We start from the raw sequence: 11,112 nt of genomic DNA, 5'->3' as shown, positions 1-11,112 counted from the left end.
CTTTATTAATGAAAACACACACACACACACACACACACACACACACACACACACACACACACACACACACACACACACACACACACACACACACACACATGGATAAAACTAAAATAGTTTGAATGGAATGGTGGTGGTCTTGTTGTCACAGGCTCGTGCAATGGCAGGATTTGCTCTTGATGGGTAACAGATAGTAGTGCATGGAAGCTATTTAGACGTTAGCACTTGTTCTCAAAGTCTGCTACAGTGGTAACAAAAGTTCTTAGAGCCTGTTAGAGTGGTATCCCTTGTTCTGGAGGAAGGGTATGAAGGCTGCCATCTGAGGTACGTCGTAAGGGCAGTGTGGGAAGGCCTTGTTGCAGTTCCCGCCCCCCAGCCCTATCACGATGGCCTGCAAGTACTGCTGCTTGTGTTGAAGATGAGGTCTACGGGAGTAGCAAAAAATAGGTGTGTGTTATTATGTGACAGAGTAGGAGAGGTGAGTGTTCATTGTGTAGTAAAGTAAAAAAGGTGAGGGTTATTTCAAAGAGATATATAGCCGTGATAATGAGTTAACTGTTTGGATGACGATGATCATATGATGATGATGATAAATAGAAAAAGAGAAGTGTGCAATATATAGAAGTGATAATCAGTATGAAGTAAGGTTCAGACGTTGATCACGATAATATTTTGGGAGACAGAAGGTAACTTCTCTCTAGACATATGGCCTACAGATTTTATAATATGAAAGGTACTAAAATTAAAGAAGCACATGTGATGTTCATTATTGATAAAGGTTATATTTAGTGAAAGAGAATGTGAGAGACAATGTCTTTCTTCAAGAAAATCAACTTCTGGTTCAAAGGAAAGGAGTCTTTTTTGTTACCAAGATATGCCTCCACTTAATCCATCTAGAAGAGAAAAGAAGTTTAAGTGGTAGCCTAAGCCATATAAAAAAGGTGATATTATGGGGGAGATAAGATGAGAATGGTGAGCAGCTTCTAAGGATTTAAAGGTGAAAGTTTTGTTTGCTATTTTTGAAGATGATACTTTGAAAGCTGAAATGAAAGAAGTGTTATGAGTCCTTGATAATGATCATGGAGAAAAAAACTGCACAATGTTCTATCATTTTTTTTTTGAACTTGAGAAAATAGAGTCCGAAGTACGACATTCATGATCTAAAACAGTAATATTGTCTGTCTACCGGATGAACATGTGTGGTGCTTGTAATGCAGAAAAAAGGAAAAGTTATGGAGGGAATAACAGCAATGCCATTAGAAAAAGGTCTTAGGCATCTATTCGTTCTATCAGTCTAAAAATTATTTAGCTGGTACCGCATAAATAAACAGGGAAGTGTTTGTAAGCTGATAGTAGGCTTATTCTAGCAATTATGGACATGGTAAATGACAATAACAACAAAAGCAAGAAACAACAACAATAAAAGTGGCAGACACCATAATTCCTGCACAGCGATCTCTCTCTCTCTCTCTCTCTCTCTCTCTCTCTCTCTCTCTCTCTCTCTCTCCTGCCTTACATTTGAAAATCATAAGTTAACCTTCTTTCTCCCAAGCACACTCAGATATGCCATAAAACAGCATGATAGTGTGCCTGTTAATCCACTTAGTCACTTTTCCTAATCTCTGTCGTCATAAGCTGCCCTACACCCTCCCAGCTTCACTTTCTTGGTCTACTGTTGTAAATAAATCAATAAACAGTGATAATGAGGTTGTTACGGAGAGGACTGATCCCAAAATATCCGTAAACCCAAGCGGAATATAAAAATAAATGGCAAATAAATAAGTACCTGAAGGGGGCAAGAAACTCCACTGTAAAAAACTGACCCCAGAAATTAAAGGCAGGTGGTCACTCTGTTTGTTATCTGTACCGTATTCTTATGCTGTCCCTTCCTTCTTGTCTTCCCTTTCGCATTGAATCTCATTGATATATGCCACTTCTCTTCTTCAATAGGAGTAATAAATAGGATAAACAGGGGCAGATCATGTACTGTTGAGGACTAACCCGAGATATCCGTATGCCCGCTGCAGGAAGGATGGCAGGATCTTGACCTGGGTGTGGACGTGGCACATGAGGCGCTGACGGCAACCCTCCCCCGGCACCTGAGCACAAAGGAAAGACAGGGGAATTAATACTTACTCTCACTCTCCTTTGCTGCATAAATATCTAGTGGTAGCAACAACATATTAAAGGGGAAATTATACAGACTTTTCTAACCTTATACTTTGTAAGATCTTCCCTTAGCTCAAATCAAGTTTAAACACACACACACACACACACACACACACACACACACACACACACACACACACACACACAGAGAGAGAGAGAGAGACACACACACACACACACACACACACACACACACACACACACACACACACACACTAGGACAGTCCAATACTTGCGCCCTACAGATGGTGAAAGGGTTCAGTTTTTGACCTTTCCCTGTGAATCTGACCTCTGAACATTGCTCTATCATTTTCAAATCATTTCATCCTTGCCTGACCCTCAGCACCTCGACCAAGTTTGCTCCAAATCATGTCAGAACTGTTTGAGTTGACCTTGCTCTACATGATAACGAAGATGCAAATACAGCCCACAGTGATTATGCTGTAAAGAACCGTTATTATTAACGAGTATGACTATGATGATGATGATTAATGGAAATAGGAGCAACAGATTAAGAATTATGAAAATTAACTCTGCCAGAAAAAAAAAAAAAAAAAAAAAGTGGTCCAGCATAACACGGCTAATGCCTGCTTTCGACGAGTGTTTGCGAATGAAGAAAATAATGTCGACTTGGTTCATTAAAAGAACAATTCTAAAAATATGGAAAAAAAAAAGAAAAAAAATGAGCATATGGTTATAAATCCTCCTTTTCGGCAATCCGCTGCACAATGAATTCAAAACAAATCCATGCCCATCATTCGTTTCTCACCTCTGCGTTACCAAGGGAATTACCATAGTCTAGGATGGAGAGAAAATGAGTGTGGATCTTGGCCATCTTGCTCAAGAAATAATACACAGATAAAAAATACCTATAATGCCATTTCTTCATTGATGCGTTGATTCACAAACAGAGATTTGGCCATCCTTCTCAAGAAATAATACATAGGGCACACACGACCATAAGTCCTTTTTCATTTTCACCTTGATTCGCAAGAATATTTGATCAGGTCCATGTTATAACTAGGATTTTTTTTTTTTCCTTTAGGGAGAACAAGAGATATACAGTAGGAGGTTTCTACACTCTCATTGCCTTCGCCTTCCAGCAAAAAAAATTTTACTACGACACCGAACTGACTACAAGATTGTTTGCGAATCCCGTGGCAGTAATAATACTTCCTTTCGCGGCTGCACGTCAGCCACGGGGTTCTCTTGGCCAAGGGTAGAGAGAACGTGGGTAAGAGGCTTGGACCGGTATTCTCGTCAGCTTAGGAGCCTCCCTCTTGCCTGGTACCTTTTCCTTACCAGTTCATTTTCGACAACTGCACGTAATTTCTCTCTCTCTCTCTCTCTCTCTCTCTCTCTCTCTCTCTCTCTCTCTATCCATCCATCCATCCATCCATCATCTAATCCTACGTTGCCCCATGAGGAGCGTAGGAGCCCGGGGCAAGGAAAGTTGGTCCTGGCATTTAAGATAAGAGTGACCAGCCTCACTCATCCCTGAGTGGCATTACGTGAGCAATAAACCCCAACCACCCTTTGGATACAAACCTTCACTGGCTCAATTAGACTGGAGCACTTTTATTACCCACTAAACCACCAGGAGCCAAAATTTGGTTATATGGTTACCACCCAGCGTAGTAAATGGTTTCCTGGTGTACAGGAAACCATTTGGCTTGTCACTCAGTGTAGAGTCACCCACAGGCAGAAGGAAGAGGAAAGAATGAAGGAAAGAAAGACACAAGAAAGAGTGTAAAGTCACCCGCAGGTAGAAGAAAGAGGAAAGAATGAAGGGAAGAAAGACAGAAGAGGATGGATGGAAAGAAGAATGGAGGAGAGGAAAGAACAGATACCTGAGAGCAGCATTACATCAAGTGAGTGGATGGTGAGCGCCCCCACCTACCGTATATATATATATATATATATATATATATATATATATATATATATATATATATATATATATATATATATATATATATATATATATATATACACATACTGTATATTTGCAGACTATGTCGATTTTCATGTGGCATAAAAGACAGAGGAGTGCAAGGATGTGTATAATGCAAAATTAATTGCATCATGGTCATAGAAAAAAACAAAACAAAATGTACTTCATCACCTGTACGGCAGCAAAAGCGTTATCATAGTCAAGGATGGAGAGGACCGGGGTGAGAGACTTGGCCACCCTGCTCACGAAGTCGCCCACATTCTGGGTAGTCCTTGCCTCCTCACCACCCATTACCCGTTGCAGGAAATCGTCTAAGGGTTCACTCAAGAAGTCCTCCATAGTCCTCGATCTCGTGAGCTCCTCCAGAGCCTCAGAAATGTTCTCACCGCCTCCGAGAGATCTGAATAAAAGCGTGAAAGTTCTTGAGCATTTGTATTCTTTTCATGTATTTTTTTTTTCTCAAGTTGAGACTTGTAAGAGCCAGTTCTAACCAAGTTCAGTGAAACCCAAGCCAGTGCTTTCAAGCCATTTCCAGTTTACATTCAGCTAGTTTCTTTCATCCAAGTTCAGTCAAACCAACCAAGATCAGTCAAATTCAGCCAAGTCCCTTCCAACCAAGACCGATAAAACTTTGCACAACTTTTTCCATGAAAATAACGTAATATCAGTCTCAGCCGAGTCTTTTCCAATCAAGTTCACTCAAATTCCAATTAGACTTTCCAACCAAGACCAATCAAGTTCAGCTCATCTTTCCAAAAGAAATCAAATTCAATTTGACCTACCCTTTTCTAACCAATTACTCTAATGCACCATAGTGCAGTCTTTTAGAATCAAATCCAGTCAAAGGTCATCTCAGTGTGTTCCATGGTAGTCCAACCAAATCTCACCGTGCGTTGGGCAGGAGACCGGGGAAAATGGGCATGTTGAGGAGGGAGGAGATTGGGACGGCGAGGACGGCCATCAGCACGAAGAAGGCTAGTACGACGACAAGGAAGCTGGTGAGAGGGCTGCCGGTCAGTACGCCAGACGCAAACTTGGCCACATTGACTGGCAAGCCGAAGGAACAGCCGAAGTCCACTGGCTGTGACATTCTGAGGTGAGGTGTTTTGGAAGGAAGGAATGGATAGACTAAATGATGGTGCATTTGATGGTCTGCAGAGGATAGATAATATTAGTGTTCTTTCCAGCAAATGCAACATGATTTTGTTAAACTTAGTGACCAAAAGAGGCTGAGAGTGTTAATTGTCACCACTATTGCAGCTAACGTCAGACTATGTTGTTTTGGTTAGTGTAAGAACCTGTGAGTTAATGTTATCCCCAATAGCCCACTCCCTCAGTCGGAACAGTTCCAGTATCCCACACCAGACGATATTCTTCATCCGAGTGAGTCATAGGCTTCTAAAAGTGTTAATAGGTTTGATGATGAGCTGACTGATGGTGTGGGTAACAACTAGGTGAAGATTGAAGTCAGTCTGATAGACTAGTTGACTTACTGACTAGCAGGCTGGTTAAAGGGTAAATTAACTGGCTGATAAATGCTTCTATAAATGAGTTACTTATCAGAATTGACTAGCAAGCTACCTGATGATTGATCTTCCTAGTGATGAATGAGTTGATAGTTTGACTGAGGTTATACGTTGTAATAAGCGTTTATCTTTATTTTTTAATTAAGTGATGGGTTTGAAAAAGTTTTCTGTACTTAGTAGTGAGTCACTTTATGATAGATAAGTGTGCATAATAACTGATAGGATGATGTGTAGCATGAACGGATATTTATGATTGAATGAATGAATGAATAACGTATAGAAAAGGGGGGTGAGAAGGAAGGAAAGTACAGAGTGAATGTGTATGTGTGGTGAATTTCATGCAACCAGGGCATAGAGGACACAGGATGTTGCCGGAGCTAGACCTTAAGGTGCCGTCACACTGGAACAAAAGTGGGTAATATGTGAGCCAGTTTTGTGAGCCGCTAGCCAAACTGACCCACAGCGAGCGAGATTTCTCATGCGAGACAGAATGTATAACAATTTTCGTCCACAGCTTGTTGGTGGGATTAGAACCCAAATGAGCCTATATTAATTTTGTAACTGGTGAGAAAGTATTCTGTTATTCACAGAAGGAAACTTTAACTAAAACTGTAAAGTAAACATAATTTAATTCTTGTGTTTTTTATTCACTTCTATTTTTTTCTTGTGACATTAAATCAGTATTCGGACACTCCAGTGACCAGCCAAGGAGGCTGTCTGCTTTATTTCCAGACAACAAGTGGAAACCAGATAGTGACCAGTATTCTATATGGATCCTGCGACGAGGAAAACTCTAGTAGACTGCTCTGTGGCCCTGGAGTTGCTAAAGTATGTGAGGCGGTTACAGAAACTGAGGAAAAGGGAGTGGGTACTCCTTGGAGGTTTGTTTACAAATGACCACGAGGCGCCAAGGCAGACAACACTGTTAGCCGTTTCGGCTCGCAAAAACACTCACGTGTGACGGGCACTCGACTCTGCTAGCCGTTTTGGCTCGCAAAACTGGATCGCATGTTAGCCACTTTTGTCCCAGTGTGACGGCGCCTTTAGTTTATGCTCCCGGTCTTACTGAGAGTTCAGGTCCCCTGGTTGCATTGTGTAGTCTGCATTTTTTTTTTTTTTTTTTTTTTTTTTTTTTAGTGAGAGAGAAAGAAATTAGCTGAAGGGAAAGAGTGTCGGGGCTTAACCCAACATGCCTGTGTTCGTTGTTGGGAATGGGGGATGTTAGCACGTACAAGTGTCTTTAATTAAAGCGCTGCATGGTGGAGGAGGGGGTGATCTACAGGCTTTCTCTTGTGCAAATCAAGGCTGTTGGCTGACTCTCGGGCTCATCTTGACGGCTCCAGGAGCTTGGGCAGGATGTTAGGGTACGTTTCATGACAATGAGGAACTTAGGCAGAGGTATTGTGGAGGATGAGGATGTTAGGGTAGGTTGTCGTGATGTTGAGGAGCTTGTGGAGGGGAATGGTGGAGGATGAGGATGTCAGGGTATACGTTGTCATGACCATGATGATGGGCGTTGGAGTAGTTCAGGATATTGAGGATGTGGGTTGTTGGTTATGAGATGGATAACCAGTAATTATTGCAGCAGTGTAAAACAAAAATAATAAGTCAATAAATGAACAAGGGTGCAGGTCTTGCGTCAGGGTGAAGGTTGGCGAGAGGTTTTGTGGGTGATGTTATCTGTAAAAAGAAGTCGGTGAAGTTGTTATGAGTGTCTGTGAATTTGGTGATTTGTTTTTCTTGTAGAAAATGAATGTATTTGTTGATGAGTGGAATGTGAGCGCGTTCATGAATGTTAGTGTTGGTTTGAAAATCATCCCATCGTACGCGTAATGCCCAAAAAATGTCTTTGTTTTGAATTCTCGGTAAATTTAGGATGTTACTTTTGTCCAAAAGGGATAGGTTTAACGTTGAATATGTGAGCAGTGGTCCGATCAGTGCTTTATAAAGATGGAATTATGTTTTCGGCTCTGCACTGTGAAAGCGGTAAATTGTGTTTGTGCAATCTGGGCCATAGCTGCTTTAATTTTAATGTGGTAATAAAATTTAAGGTTTCTGTCATATGGAAGGCCAAGGACGGTGCAAGTATTTTTAATAGGAATGGGAACGAGGTCAGGATCAAGCGAATTTAGAAAAAGTGGACGGGGTTGGTTGTTTTTGTGAGAAAATTTGTAACTGTGCACTTCAAGAGATTGGTTTGAATCAGCCATTTCTGCTCCCATCTGGCAAGTAGGTCCAGCTCTATACTCGCTTTATTAGTGACTCCGTCAATTCGAGTTGAGTAATGTCGTCAGCATCTTGGATGGTCAGTGAGTCGTAATTTAGTGGACCAGGGATATCATTTGTACAGAGGGTATAGAGGGTGGGTGCGAGGACGGAGCCCTGAGTACACCTACATGGAGATTAAAATGTTCTGAATAATTGTTTTTATATTCAGTGCTCATTGTGCTGTCATCCAGAAAATTGCAAAGTAGTATATGAATTGGTCTAGGGAAATTAAATTGTTCGCAGATTTTGTAATTCAGGCCTACGTGCCATACTGAGTCAAATACACGTTTCACATTTCGGGTAATGAAGGCGGTCGTGTCTGCAGGGCGAGGGGTATTTTGATTGATGTTTATGTAACTGGTTAAGATGTTTAGGGCGTCCTGTGTGGATCGTCTGGGTTTGAAGCCAAATTGTCGGAGGAAGAGAAGGTTTTCATCTTCTAGGTGTTGGCGTAGTCTGTTGATGATGATACGTTCAAATGTTTTTCCTGGCAATTCGAGTAAATTGATGAGTCTGTAATTTAAAGGGTCTGTTGTTGTCTTTTTTAGAGATTAGAGTTAGAGTCACAGTCTTAAAGGATCAATTCATATCCAGCATCAGCATATTTAGGCAGGTTGTTGGGGGAGAGGTAGGTGAGAGGTGAGTCTGAGAAGCAAGGGTAATTTTGATAACTTTGTTATTTGAGAAGAGTTTCTCTTATATTGAAGAGTCTGGCCAGGGTTTGAAGGCAGGGAGGGGAGGGTACTCTTGAATCTGACCCAGAAAGCCGTCACTATTCAAGGGGAGGGAAGGAAGTGTTGTGCATGACGTTAGTTATGGTGGAGAAGTAACCAGCCACCTCACTTTTGCACAGATCCCGGGGTGCAAAAGGTTTGCAGGATGAGGTGTTGCCTCCGTTACCCTGAGCAGGAAACTTGTTGTGAGAGCAAGGTGGTTCCAGATTGTCAGGACCGTGGTCAAACCCAATCTTTCACCAACATGTTGGGAAGGAAGTGAGAGAGTAAAGGCCGAGACTCTCGAGCGCACAGCTATACCTCCAGGGCCCCCAGCTATTGTTATGGCCGTGGTACCAACAAGATAATAGGGGAGCCCAGGAAATATCTCTGAGTTCGCACGAGAGCAGGGTTTGCAGCGAAAGAGAAGAATTAGGGAGACAGAAAGTTAGGGACAGTTATTTATTATGAAAAATTATTTACTATGATCGATGAGCAGAAGATGGTATTAAGTCTGGGGTGAGAAGTAGGCGTGCAGCCGCGAGGGCAGGGTGTCACGAGGCGAGTGCTGAAGAAAGAGCATGCGTTATGCAGCCGTGCATCAGGCGGGCCTTCACTAAGTGAATTTTATAATTGGTGATGTATACATTAATATATGGGACAGCTGATGAGATACAAGTCCAAATTCATCACTGGCACATATGTATTGAGGTATTGAAAGGAAGCGGTTGACAACACGAAGGCTTGGTTGCTTTCGATTGTCTGAGTAATAATGATAGATTGAGCGATTAATGTCAGTGAATCATTTGTAGTTGATTATTTGTGACTAAAATCTATGAATTCATCAATTAACTTGTAGTGAAGCAAATCTATCTATCTATCTATATCTATCTATCTATCTATCTATCTATATATATATATATATATAGGATCATCATCACCAGCCGTTTGAGTATCCACTGCAGGACCAGCCTATCCTGACCGAAGTCGGGACGATAAAGCCAATGCATCTCTACCAAGTGGCTTAGACTGTCTGGTAGAGACTGTATGTAGGGTGAGAAGTGCTTGTAAGTGTAATTGTAGTGTTGGAGTGGCTTTGGATGTGTGTGTAGTCTATGAACCAAGTGTAATCGGCCCGCGCAAGCCGACTGGGTGCAAGCATACTTTATAGTAAGAGACACTGGTTCAACCACAGCACCCCTTGTGTCCGCCAGTGCAGTACGTGGCCGGGTGAACACTCCCAAAGTTTTATTACCCTGGCGAGGCCCGAACCCTGGTTCACCAGCGTACGAAACGCACACTCTACCTCTGTACCACAGAGGCTCCATTATATATATATATATATATATATATATATATATATATATATATATATATATATATATATATATATATATATATATATATATTCCATCCATCCATTATCCAATCCTACGTTGCTCCACGAGGAACGTAAGAGCCCAGGACTAGGCAAGTTGGTCCTGACATTTAGGATGAGAGTGACCAGCCTCACTCATCCCTGAGTGGCATTATGTGTGCAATAACCCCAACCATCCCTTGGATATAAACCTTCACCGGCTCAATCCGATTGGAGTGCTGCAATTACTCACTAAACCACCAGGCGCCATAATTTGGTTATATGGTTACCACCCAGCATAGTAAATGGTTTCCTGGTGAACAGAAAACCATTTGGCTTGTCACTCAGTGTAGAGTCACCCATAGGCAGAAGGAACAGGAAAGAATGAAGGAGAGACAAAGAGGGAGTGTACTGTAAAGTCACCCGTAGGCAGAAGGACGAGGAAAGCATGAAGTAAAGAAAGGCAGAAGAGGAAGGAAGGAAAAGAGGGAGGAGAGGATATATATATATATATATATATATATATATATATATATATAGATATATATATATATATATATCGTACATCTATCTATCTATCTATATCTACATCTATCTATCTATCTATATCTACATCTATCTATCTATCTATATCTATATCTATCTATCTATATCTATATCTGTCTGTCTATCTATCTATCTATCTATCTATCTATATCTATCTATCTATCTATCTATATCTGTCTGTCTATCTATCTATCTATCTATCTATCTATATTTCTGGTAGGTGATGGCGACCATCATCCGCTCACTTGATGTACTGCTGCCTACTTCTTCCTTAGCCTTTATCATTCTTTTTCTGTGCCTGTCCTCCTCTCTTCCTATTTCTCCCATCTTTCCTGTCACTTCTTATTGCTTTTCTTTCCTTTACAGGTGGCTTTACATTGAGTGACAAGCCAAATAGTTTCCTGTAAGGCAAGAAATCATTTACAACGCTGGGTGGTAACCATATAACCAAACCATATGAGCTCCCTACGTGTTAACAAGTGGGTTGGTGGAGGGTTAGTGCCCCTCCCCGTAAAACAAACAACTCCAAGTCAAATGGCCACCTCTTACGGGATTATGGCGTCTCGTGTATATATATAT

The 11,112-nt window shown here is 41.4% G+C and overlaps 1 protein-coding gene across 1 annotated transcript; it reads right to left on the bottom strand.

Annotated features, from left to right (window-relative positions):
* Positions 1-262: 262 nt before the first annotated feature.
* On the bottom strand, positions 263-5,213 carry LOC145390161 (uncharacterized). The gene is made up of 4 exons (XM_080265191.1): positions 5,011-5,213; positions 4,295-4,523; positions 2,002-2,099; positions 263-425 (listed from the first exon to the last, which is right to left on the bottom strand). The coding sequence occupies exons 1-4, from the start codon at positions 5,211-5,213 to the stop codon at positions 263-265; spliced, it is 693 nt and encodes a 230-aa protein (XP_080121317.1).
* Positions 5,214-11,112: the final 5,899 nt, after the last annotated feature.

This window comes from Coenobita brevimanus, chromosome 14, assembly GCF_032717465.1.
Source record: "Coenobita brevimanus isolate Jiangsu-jjx chromosome 14, ASM3271746v2, whole genome shotgun sequence".
NCBI lineage: Eukaryota > Metazoa > Arthropoda > Malacostraca > Decapoda > Coenobitidae > Coenobita > Coenobita brevimanus.
Note: the sequence above shows the minus strand (reverse complement) of the source record. Positions and strands in the feature narration are given on the sequence as shown.